This window comes from Nipponia nippon, unplaced genomic scaffold (genome assembly GCF_047370975.1).
Source record: "Nipponia nippon isolate SJK-2023a ecotype South Korea unplaced genomic scaffold, ASM4737097v1 scaffold_10, whole genome shotgun sequence".
NCBI classification, from domain to species: domain Eukaryota; kingdom Metazoa; phylum Chordata; class Aves; order Pelecaniformes; family Threskiornithidae; genus Nipponia; species Nipponia nippon.
Window position 1 is genome coordinate 8,181,783 of NW_028262291.1, and position 12,508 is coordinate 8,194,290.

Sequence of the window (12,508 nt, forward strand, 5' to 3'; positions counted from 1 at the left end):
ATGAGAATCCAAGTGGACACTGTGCATGTTAAAAAAAAAAAGTTTTCTCTGTACCTTAAATATGAAAGCCCAAGGGCAAAGCCAGTAGGTCCCTCACACAGTCAAAGCTTCCAGTTTCAATGACGCTGTCAAAGAATGCGAAACCTGCTTTCTCAGATAAATACTATACTGACTTCTACAAGAACTATGTATATGCTAAGAAAGCCCCATGGTAAATTATTGAGGCTGGAACAAAATCTATTCACAGGGTTATAATTCTTCAGTTGCAAATGTTAAATCAAAGATCTATGTGATAAAACAACATCATCATGAAACACCTGTTAAACACAAGGAACGCCAAGTGGCTATCAGTACTGTAAGATTCCCCACCAAAGGGTGAAAACACACTAGCAGCTTACTTGTTTTGGCTTTCAGCACTACTGAGTTAGTGTCTTCAAATGCCAAGCACTGGGCTTGGGCTCTGGCTGTATCAAAACAATACTTGTGAAATGACCCAAAGTCCAAAGAGGAACTTTGGCAGCCAGACCCTGCTCTCAGCAGTGCATTCAAGGTACTCTTTGAAGGTCTACGCTCTCCAGAAAGTAACTCCTTCTCTGGAGCTGCCTGGCACCTGTAACAACTGAACTTTGTTGCACAGCAGTACTGCCCAGCTTCTCTGTGCGGACTGAAGCTTGGTGGGACCACACTGCCCACTCCCAGCGAAGCTGCGCGGCCTCCCACTGCCGTTACCTTGCTTGCTCCTCCTCCTTCGCAACACTAATATTTACAGATTACAAAGAACACTCAAAAGTTGAGGAAGATGATTCCTGGTGTGTCTCTTCCCTCAACCTATGTACGTATCCACCTACTTCTCCTACCACTTCTTATTTCCCAGTCCAGCAATTACATTCCTAGAGAAAGGATAGTTTTGAGCCCATAAAATCTAGTGCTGCTTTCTAGAAATAAGAACGATAAAACTAAATTACAGTAATACGGCAGTATCTGGAAGCCCCAATACCACATGCACAGCAATAAAAAGAAGGAAAAACGTTCTTTAAAATTGGGCTGTGGGAATCAGAGGAGGTCAGAAGGAAGATAGAGAGAACAGTATGGCGAAAACGCAAAGGAGGGTGAAAAGACGGAGAATGTGGAAGCTCTTCTATTTAAAAATTCCTTTTGTAAATCCAAAAGTTCTTTACTTATCTCTTGAAGGGTCAGCCAAGGAACTCCAATGAAATAAAATGATGCTATTAAAGGCATGTAGAGATGTGGCCACCATACAGCAGGCAAGAGAGAGTGCAGCGATGGAGGTAAAGCATGACGACAAAGCTATGCTTTCAAAGGTTTTTTACATAATGCTGTAAATTCAGTTTAACATTATTTGAAGATCAGCTGCTCAAGTCACCTTCACCTCTGACTGCTTCTAATACAAGTGGTGACATGGCAGTACACAGCCAGCCTACCAGTGGCATTTATAACAGAAGCATCCCGCACCAGTTCCCCTCCTTCATTTTGGTCTTCTGCTGTTGCAACTTAATTGCCCTCATCTGTAGCAATACACTATCGAGGCACAGCTATCAACTACAGCAGAATACCAAAGGCGTTCTATGGAAGAGGCATTGAGTGCCTGCGTTCAAATTTAAAATGCCAGCACACTACCGCAAAGGGACAATCATGTGAGTACCACCCCCAAAAAATTCTCCTCTTCCAAACAGTATTATTGATTTTGCTATCCTGTATTGTGGGAAGAAGGACTTTCATGATTTCCAAATATGTTGTAACTTTCAGCACTGCTTTCAATTACGGTAAACCCAAAATACAGCGAGCAATAGTTTTGACTGTGGACATAAAACCCCACAGCATCAACTAATAGATGCTGTATGCATTCATATGAGTGCCACCACCCCCTCAGCGCACACAGAAGGCTGCACAGTCCTTTCTGGGGAATGACAGAATCTTTTCCCCCAAGGTAATGCAGAAATACAGCAAAGTCTCTAAATTTGTCTTAATTAACAGAATCACACTAAGGCTAGAAACAGCACATCACATGAGGACAAGTGAAGCAAGGGTAGGGGGTAGGGGGGGATTTTCAAGTGCTCTAATTCAATTAGGAGGCAGTGACTGACACTTGGACAGGAGAGGTTAATTGGGGTCACCAAAACGCAGTAATTCCTTACCTAACCAGTCATTAAACTTCTTAACCTCTGAGGGCAGTCCCAGTTCGGTGAAATCGCCCGTGTGGAGAAGGATGTCCCCATAAGGCATCTGGATGCCATCTGTTCTGGAGTGTGTGTCTGAGACGCAGACAAATCGCGTGTGGCCCGCTGGTTTTGGAGTGTCATATGGGATAGGGTCGACCCTAAAGCAGACACATAAAGATCTCGTAACAGTTACAAGGTTAAAGCCCTCACATCTATTATTTCAGATATCAACACAGATCTATCTCTACATAAGCGTGCATGCACACACATACACATCCATTTACACATACCATGCTGAAAGAAATTACTCTGTAATGCAACACTGCCAAAAATCCAGAAGGGACCACAGTGCTTCTAAATACTTACCTGGTAAGGAATGAAGATTAAAAAATACACAAGATATGGCCAATTTCTGACACTGAAGTTAATTTAAACGTTGGGAAAAAATGGATTTGAGAGATTTTGAATTCACATTTTTTTTCCATCATCTGCCTTATACATGAACATTAAATAACAGGTCTTGCAGGTGGGCCAGCAACAGGCTCTCACTTGAGCTGAGCAGCTTAGCATGTGATTTTGTTCAAGGCCACAGGCACCCCTACAGATTCCAGCAGGAATATTTGTTTACACACAGTCAGGTACATTCAGGAGTGCTTTCATGAAGCCTGGAAATTGCAGAACTGAGGCTAATGACAACTTCTTACCCTCATACAAAATCCTGAGCTCATCTTCCCAAAATCTATAAAGTCAGAAACTGATGTGGTAGAGCACCAAGCAACCATTGATATAGCCAATTATGTTTAAAATTTAGTTCAATCCGTTATTTGCAAACTACATGTATTAATTTGATCTTATCAACTATATGTGACCGAGCATAGAAGTTTGGGTTTGAAGTGTTTTGGGTTTTGTTTTTTAAATTTAAGCAGAACAGAGAAACATAATAGGGAAGAGAAGTGCTTTATGCATACTTAGTGGTTATAAGTTCTAATTTGTAACAGAATAACTTAAAATACAAAAGGCAACCCATTGCCTACTCCGGAATAGCAATTATTTCTCTGCAGAATTACCATAATTTGATTTTGCTCAACTTAACATTTGAATAGCACAGCATCTGGATTAACATCACAGAAAACCCCATCCCAACTCCACAAAACTTCAACCCATTCCACTGATGTGCCACTTTGATCACGGTTAGAGCTTAACTTCAAGTAGAAATCTTGAGGTATGTAGGAGTTATGGCAGAATATAGTCCACTTATATCTCAAATCATCAGAGCAGTGAAACCAAGCTCTCAGGATTTTAAAGCACCCAAAATAATGCTCTTCTAAGACTTATGGGGAAAACTGGCACAACAGACATTCAAAAATCGGTGCCTGGAAGTAAAAAGAAAATTAGACAGGTTTTATTAGTTTTGCTCTCCACACTGAATGAAAAAAGAAAAAACAAGTAACTAGCACACATCACTGTCAATCTGTTTTTCTTAAATCCCCATAGTTGTAATGAGATGTATGATCAGTAATAGAAAACAGAGCACAAATCCTAAGAAAATATAGACTTTTGAAGTATTCCTTTATTTACTGAACTGTATTTACTATTTTTAGTATACTAAATTAGTATTTACTATATGCCGAACTGTGTGAAAACATCTACCAGTGTCTTTAACTTCAGCTCCCTACATAGGTGAGAAAGACCAAAAGCATCCTCTAGGGAGCAATTCGGCTCCATACGCTGGGGAGTTTACAGTGGTTCAAGAAATCAGACTCCATATGGATATGTACTGTCTCCAATGGAAAAATGTCCATGTGAATGCACTTACTAACAAGGTTTTACTGCGTCTTTTAGATTTGGTAGAACGTTTACTAACAGCTAAAATGGGGGGGGGGGCGAGATATTATTTGTTAGACTGCACTTTCCTAGGTACCATAATTAAGTATTTCCAATCAAACTGTATTTACCATAAATGTACCTCATTTCGTTGCCATGGTCCACTGAATTAATTCACTTAATTAATTTGCAAGATTCCGGCTCTATAAGATCTGTTTACTTTAATTTGGTCTTTATTTTAAAAACAGATTTTACTGCAGGCTGGACTGGATGGGAAGGGGCAGTTTGGTAGATAACTTTTTTTTTTGTTTTGGTATTGCACCTCCTATTCCACCCAAAGCACGAGGTGCTATTAGTTGAGCCATACAACTGGTTACCACTACAGAAACCCACAGCAAAAATCTGAACTCTGACAATCAACGGATTCTTCTTCTCTGCAAGGGTCAGAAATTAATAAGGTTATTATTACAGAGGAAAATTCATTTACCCATTGAAATCACACTGGCAAGCTGGGCAGAAGTATAATTATAGGCCATAGTGCTTAAGTTGGTATCTTCCTCCTTCCTCCCAACTACTGAAGGTAAGCTGGAACTTTTTTAATAGTATGCCACATGGTAAACATGGGGGTCTCCGAATCAACATTTCCACGCTTCCAAGTGTACTTACTCCAGACAAAACAAAAAATGAACACCAACTTTCATCAGTACCACACACGCTGTTTAGATTGTCTCTGCTTGAGCTATGACCAGCACTGCCTGCCTCTGGGGAGTCCAATTTTGCTCGTACACAGCAGCTATGCTTTTGCTATTCTCTGCAGTTTGTTTCCAAACAAACCCTATTTTGCTTTAGGCAATCACTATTAGACTATGACACCAAAATCTGGTTTAGGATTTTTCTATTCATGCAATGACTTACTTATAGAAAAGTCTGTAATCGAAATTCATTAAGTTCCTGACCCTTCCTTCTCCTCTCTACAAACACTATGATGTTGCCAAGTAACCTTTTTTCTACATCTTGGCTTAATTTCTTCTCTTATTCAGTAGTGCTTGCCCACCAAGTATTTGAAAGTGAGATACTGAATGTTATTGCATTCAGCCCATCAATTTATCTTACTCAAAATAGTCCTTCAATAGAAACTTAATAAAAGTGGTGTTATTGCCAGTCCTAAAGGCTCAAGTTTTCTTTTCACCCACGGCTAGAGTATGGCAAACAGTAATGCGAGATTTTTCTTTTTCACTACGTCGTGAGAGGATTGGCCTCTGAAGTTGTGAGATCAGCTACCGCAGTAGGCGAAGCGCTACCCTCCCACAGCTTTTGGCAACACGCTGCTCGCTAGCAGCCTTCTACCTGGGCTGTGAACGTCATCCCTTCTGCTGGTGGCCTCCTCACCTCACGACCCAACATCTGCAGATTACAGACTGGCATTTCTAGAAGCTCCGTAATGATTATGCATCTGACCCTCACTGCAATTCAACAGGAGATAAAGTAATTATTTCAGCCCTGCCCCACCACCAGTCTCTGCTGAATCAGAGCACATACTAAGAAATTCAATGTGTTCTTTACCATTTGCTCCAAACACAGTGCATCCAGCTAACTTCGACACTCTCCACCAACAACAACACTTTATTTTTTCAGTCTTCTTGAGCTGGCAGACTGAAACACTACAGATTATTTGATCATTGCATTTGGAAAAGCATGCTCATGGAAAGATGCAGTAAATTTTATTCCAGAATAATTTAAATGTTCATATCTTAGGATTAGTATAGCAATCAGGAAATGGAAGACAACTTGACAAAACTGCCAAGTATCAAAACGAATTAGGTGGGGGGTTTTTTTGGGGTTTGTTTTTTTTTTTTTGCCTTGACTTAGTAAATGATTTTGGGCTTCTAACTTCCTTTACAGACAGCTGTTAATAGGTACTTATCTACCCTAAGATTTCTTGCACCTTAGAAAACCAGGCACTTAGGTGTTTTTTCAAAAGTTTATGTACGACCCAGAATGAAATCCCATAAGGCAGTTGAGCAATGACTGCTTTCTAAGATCATGACAGTAATGTAAGATCTGTCACATGTAATGCATTTATGACAAGGGTTTAGGAATCAGAAGGGACAATGTAATCTTCATACACTTCTATAAGGACCTTGTTTATCAGATAATTACTTGGCTTTACTAAACTGCCCTTACCACCAGTTGTTCTCCTTTAGAGTAAGAGTCTCTCAGGTACAAACCTCAAATTTACAGTTCCTTACACATTGCTGCAGCTGAATCAAACGACAACATAAACCAGGCTCCGATGTGGCTTGCTCAGCTATCACTAATCAGTACCTTCCTCCAAAAGCACAGTTACCATGGCACTTCCAAGACAGCGGGGCCGTGTCAGTAAGCAAGACGAGCGCTGCCCCTTGCCCTGCCGGCTGTGCACTGGGCAGCCCCCGCGCCGCGGTGGCTGGGCTGCTGGTACCTGCTGCTGCACCCGGGCACCGCACGGACTTGGAGTTTTACGCTGTCTCCATCCATTGGACAGCAAATTTTCTCATGGCTTTATTTTTTAAAAGCTGAGATTAAATAATTACACAACAATCAGCAGCAGAAGTTATCAAAGGGATTTTGAGAGCGAGGTAGGAGGGCTGAATTCAGAAACTCACAGAGGAGGAAAACACTGGGCCTTTCACATGCATGGAGGCAAAGACTTGATTTAGGATGTCACGCTATGGAACAGACACATTAGCTGTGTATTTCGGCCCAAGCTTATGCTAGGTACTCATAATGATGTCTTATAAATTAGCAGCATTGTAAAGTACCTCTGAGACAGAAAGGGCAGTGCAGCCCTCCAAGAGACGTAGCTGCAGGCAGAATTACACTGGGATCCTGTTTTCAAAGTAAATTTAGAAAAGACAGAAGCACCATTTTTCTGAAAGAAATACAAGTTTTGATTCCAAAGGATAATTCTACATGGGTGACTTCGAAAGCTGAAAATACAGGGCTCTGGCTGGGTTAGCGGGTCCCTGGGAAAGCCTGTGCTTATAGAGCTGAACCCACAGCCTTTTCCCTTCCCTGCTCTCTTGGGTTTTGAGATATGCAGACCCCAAATCCCCTCTTATAGAACAATTCCCAAGAAACCAATTCATCCATGAAAACTAAATAAAAATCTTAAACATTAAGCCAGGAAGAATTTCCAGTTCCTAAAGTGGAATAAATCACTCTGATGAATGCAGCACCTATGCGGGACGAAACATTTACAGATGCTGAAAATCACCCCCCCCCCAAACCCTACAACTCAAACCGGCACTATTACTGCTTACAGTCTGCTGCTTTTTAAGCTGTTTCTGTCAGCTTTGCTACAGGTGAACAAGTCAGCAGTCAGAACAGAAAACCACGTAATTGTACTCTTTCCCAGACTCACCAGATGAATACGCAGTCCCGTGACATACGGGCCCACGTCCTTCCCAGACTTCATCCCGTTGTACGCTGTCTTCTCATCTCGTAATAATTTCTCCATTGGGTTATATCTGTGACTGAATTTGTGGGTTTGGTTTTTTATGACATCTAAATTAGTATTCGTTATAGATCCATTTAAGCATAGGCTTCAAGTCTGTGTACCACATAAAAGCTGTATGTGTTGTTGCACTTACTCTACTGTTTTGGGAGTCATCTGGAGACATGCTATCTAGTAACTATTCTATATTAAAAACATATCTATATTACTAGCTTTTAAAAAACCACCTACTCATACTTGCTATGAATAGTCATAGTTTTATTTATTTACAGTTTAGCTTCCTCTTGCAAAACTTTCATACTCTTCCTGTTACTCCTGTTTTCAAAATTTGTAAACCAAATACTTTTTCAAAGAGCCAGTTAGCTTGCTATATTTATTTTAGGATTAAAATACAAACATTTTCTGCAAAAACACTTTTAAAAGCTTGTTTTTAAGTGCTGTTATTTCCCCATCCTCAGCTAAGGCAACAAAAAATAATTTTGTTGAAACTGGAAAACAAAAGCAATATATTTTCTACATCTTCATCTTTTTCTTTTAATTCATGCCTCTGCCTCTAACACATGCTCCCTCTGGCACGGGAAGTTCAGGAGAAGACAATGGGAATTTCTGTGAAAACTCCTTGCTACGGTACGTAAAGTATTTGTTACTGTAGCCAAATCTCACAGCTTTGTTATATTGTGATATTTGTTATTTCTCTTAGAGCCAGTCCCAAGTCCTGGAATTGGGTGATCACGAGACCTGTGGCTTAATTGTTTTTGTCAAAATACAACAATAGGTCTCTCAGTTGAAGAAAAGTACATGAAATGCATCTGTATGCCCTGCAGATGTTCAAGAAACGGAATGAAAATAGAAGATGTGTAATTGTTCTTATTTTTTAAAAAAATCTCAGGACTATTAGGCCAACTTCATTATTTTAGAACCAGTTTTTAATGTCGCAGACCAGAAGGACTATATCAAAATCAATCTGTAAACGTGTCTACATTTTGAAACAAAAATTTAACATCTGACTTTAAAATCTTCAGGTCATAACGTTAACGTAAGTCTTAAAATGTAGCGTCATTTAGTTTAGTTGATCAGGCTGATATGAACATGGACACGTTACTAAAGACTTCACAGATTAAAACCCAAAACTCCAGCGTCAAGTGTGGAGCAGACACGGTGCCCCTGTTCTTCGTTGGAACTCACTCAAAATCTTTTGAGCTGCTTCACTCTCCCAAAGCTACAAGGGAGCAAGCTTTCTGGGCCTGCATTGCTCTGCAACTGCACCTCCCACAGCTGCTCTGGATGCGGTTCCCCAAATTTGTAAGGCATCTTGGAAGATCCACACATCATTTTTCCTGTACTGAAGCACTCTTATTTCTTACGATTATCACCATGACAGCACCCATCTCAACACCCAACATTTCAACTCCCCTACGCGCCCCAGGTGCAGGATGCTGGCAGCCAGGGCACAGCAGCGATGTGGGGACAGCCTTCCCACACCTGCTGCCCAGCTGCGACACCCCACCATCGGCCAGGCAGAGCAAGCGCATCCCCCTCGCATCGCCACCATGAAACACCAATGACAGGGCCATCGCTGGGCACACACCACAGCTAACAGCGCAGAGTCAAGACCAAGGCTCTTGGATGACAAAAAAATCCACAAAAAGGCAAATTACACTAAGGGAGGCTAGAAGACTGTTGGGATGGTGACTGAGACCTTGTTTTTTTTCCAGGGACTTACCAGACCCCAGAGGTCTTACACAGCACTCTCTCTCCTTCACCACAGGCTTAGCCACCCATGCACAGATCGACGCGGCCCCGACATGCGCGGCTGTGCCTCCCCAGCTGCTCCGACCAGCTGGCTTTGCTCCCTGAACTGGCTCAGCTCACCGAGTCCAACAGGCCCTGGCATCTGATCTCCTTGAGTCATATCACCACGGTTGCCCCTGAACACAGGGTAGATGCTGGTTTCCCAAGGACAGTTGTAGGTACCAATCCTCAATGAGGCTCTACAGGAAGATTGCCCTGTGACAGGAACTTATAAAAAGAAGAACAAAGTACATGCCTGGAAAAAGGGGGAGGAGGTGAAGGAGAATACCACACCCAGCTGTCAATAACCATTTTCATTTTCTTGCCTAAGAAATCCTAGTACCCTTGAGTAAAGCCAGACACCACAGGCTACCATGGCTTTCCTCAGCCAACAGGGTAGCAAACAAACTGGAGAAAAAGCCAGGTGGGGTGGTGGGACTGGAAGGAAACCCAGCAGGGCAAATGCTGCGGCAACAGCACGCCACAGATGGTTGCTTCAGCCTAACGCCAGCGCACCAGGTAGAAAACGACTGCAAGTCAGCAATCTCCACAGGGCTACCTCAGCACCTCTGCCTCCCCTTCCAGCAGCTCCTTTCCTGCACCCGCCTCATATTAGAGAGCTCGCTGGTGGCCCCTCCAGGGCTAATGCAGGCCACACGCAAGCTCAGCACGCCTCTCACGCCTGGCTGTCACGCAGGAGACGTACCTCCAGACCCACTGTGCTAACACCCCTATGTAAGGAGCTGCGGGCCTGAAAACTCACACTAGTCAGTCAAGAATGATTATCACATCATAACTTGAATTTAAAAATTCAAAAAAACCCAGGCCTTTTATAAATATTTTCGAAGCCGTAGTGACTGTTTTATAAAATTGTTTGGCAAACAGATTCTAACTTCTCGGTATTTATCACTGATCTCCTGATTTTGAAAGGGAAACTACAAAAACTTTCCTGAAGGGGACAGGCAGGTTACCCGAGCACGTTGTACCCTTCAGTGAAAGCTGGACCGTCTGCAAGTTCTTACAGCATAAATTCAGCACGTCTATAGATATCCAGACATCTCCAGCCAGAAAAACATACATGCACATACACAGAGCTGATTTTGTAATACAACACATGCTGAATGACACAAAGCCAAATACTCATTTCCTCTCAATAAACACAACGAATGTCAAAATACAGCATTGCTTTAGTTGGCCACTGTCAGCCATTAATTGTTTAAATCATACATATTAGTGCTTTTGTTAACTTGACTTCATCTTCCAGTATGGTCAAACACCAAGAAAACATCTGGTTTCTTCTCTGACTAAAAAGAAAAGGACGCAAATACCTTTCACCACTCTCACTGGTAGACCTTACTTATACAAGCACACGTATCTAAGAACAGGCTACCCCAGATTAGCTAGGAAGCCACACCTCTTCTGGAAACCTCCATGTGCATGTGTCACCCATCAAAACCTTAGAGAGAGTTCTGGAAACTGTAAAACAGAGGTCTGATATTTATTTCAGAAATTGCATTAATTGTGTCTCGCTGCAATGTGGAAAAAAAATAAATTACATTTGCAAACCCACAGGAGGATTCAATGCACCACTCAGCAGCTTACTGCTAACGTTTCCAACAATTATAGCTGCAGGGAAATGATGGATCTTTTTATTACAGGTTTTGGAGCTGTTTTACTTCCAGTGAGATTTATGAGATTAAACAGACAAGACCTATATTATCCACTGTCATCATTTGGGCAAACTTAAGAAAACCCTCCTTTATAAGGAATTTATAATAAGACATCTTCTCAGCCTGATATAAAACTCAACTAATTAAGAGTCCAAACTCTGTTAATCCCAGATACTGGTCAGTAATAAAACCACCAAGAGGTAAAATCCCGATTTTCTATGGTGTTCTTTGGGGGCAAACAGTCACCTGGTCTTTTTTCTGAAGTACCTAACCTCCTTTGATATTAATGGGAATTCAGAAACTGAATTGCTTAAGCGCTTTTGAAAATCCTATTAATCATCCCTTTGCAGATGAAATTTCTTTTTAGTCGATGAAATAACCTTCTCAAATTTGGGTATAAGTGGCTTTCCAAAGGTTAGAGAAGCAAAACAGAACTGAAAACAGTATCAACACCAGTATCGGCACCGCTAAGGTCCAGGCAAAAGTTTCTCCTTTAAATAAAACAGTAAATTGCCATTTTTATGCTGGTATGGTTTCAATTAAAAGTCATTAAGAAGCACTTTTCCCACATTCTTTTGTTGTTGTTGCTGGACTACTATAAATTATACCTTCCCCCTACCCCAAAAGAACTCATTTGCTGATAAAAGTGCACCTACTAGGAAGGTACATCAATAAGCTCTCTACACCGAAGGCACATTTTTATTTCCCTACTGTAAGCTCTACGAAACCTAACTCATTAAATATACTCGAAGTATAATCTGGCATCCCAAACCCCAAAGAGAAGAGAATTTAGAGCCAATTTTAATTTAAGGACAATGAGATTTGAAAAATTCACATTTTTATATCTTGGCAAGAGTGAGGCTAAATTAATGCGTGGTATCCCTCCAATCATTTCAATTGCGTGAGTCATAAAATGGGGTGGGGACTTATTTCTAGGGTGGCAACGACGGAGAAGGCTACAGCCCTTGCTTTAATAGTAAAACAGTTCTTCAAATTGTAATGCAAAAACAAAAAACAAAAACAAAAAAAACCCAAACCAAACATAAGCAGATCTCCAGGGTAGATTAAATTTAATTGATTTCACTCTAACTAGACACATCAAAAACGTCATCTCTCTCAGAAATTAGGACTATTTTGGTCAGAGGGACAGATGTAGAAAATTAATGAGAGGACTTAATAATCACAACGTTCTGTCAAAAAAGGAACCGCATAAGAGAAATTTCTGCAGCATATACTCCATTTCTTATGCCCGTTTGTATTAAGAATGAAATCTGGAGTGTCCTGAAATGTACAGAATTCATAAGCGTAACTCAATACTTTTCCTTGGAGATAAATTCAGTAATACGCAATAACTCTTATGTAATAAGGCAACTGGACAACTGGACTTGAAAGCATACAAAATTTTGAGGAGAGCTAATTTTCTTGCAGAATTCGCTATGAAATCTAAAAATCTATCTTCATATTTCAGAAACAAATACTCGGTGTTTAGACACCCACAGGATTGAGCCTAGAGCGTTTGCTAAGAAACACCCGAGGTCGGTTCTGAT

General features: G+C 41.1%; 1 protein-coding gene across 3 annotated transcripts in view; it reads right to left on the reverse strand.

The window, feature by feature from the left end:
* Positions 1 to 12,508, reverse strand: part of MPPED2 (metallophosphoesterase domain containing 2) — a 110,950-nt gene that overhangs the window by 65,264 nt on the left and 33,178 nt on the right. For all 3 annotated transcript variants that reach the window (XM_087746726.1, XM_087746724.1, XM_087746725.1), the window contains exon 3: positions 2,157 to 2,338. In XM_087746726.1, the coding sequence (XP_087602852.1) occupies positions 2,157 to 2,338 (182 nt within the window). The remainder of the gene's footprint in view (positions 1 to 2,156; positions 2,339 to 12,508) is intronic.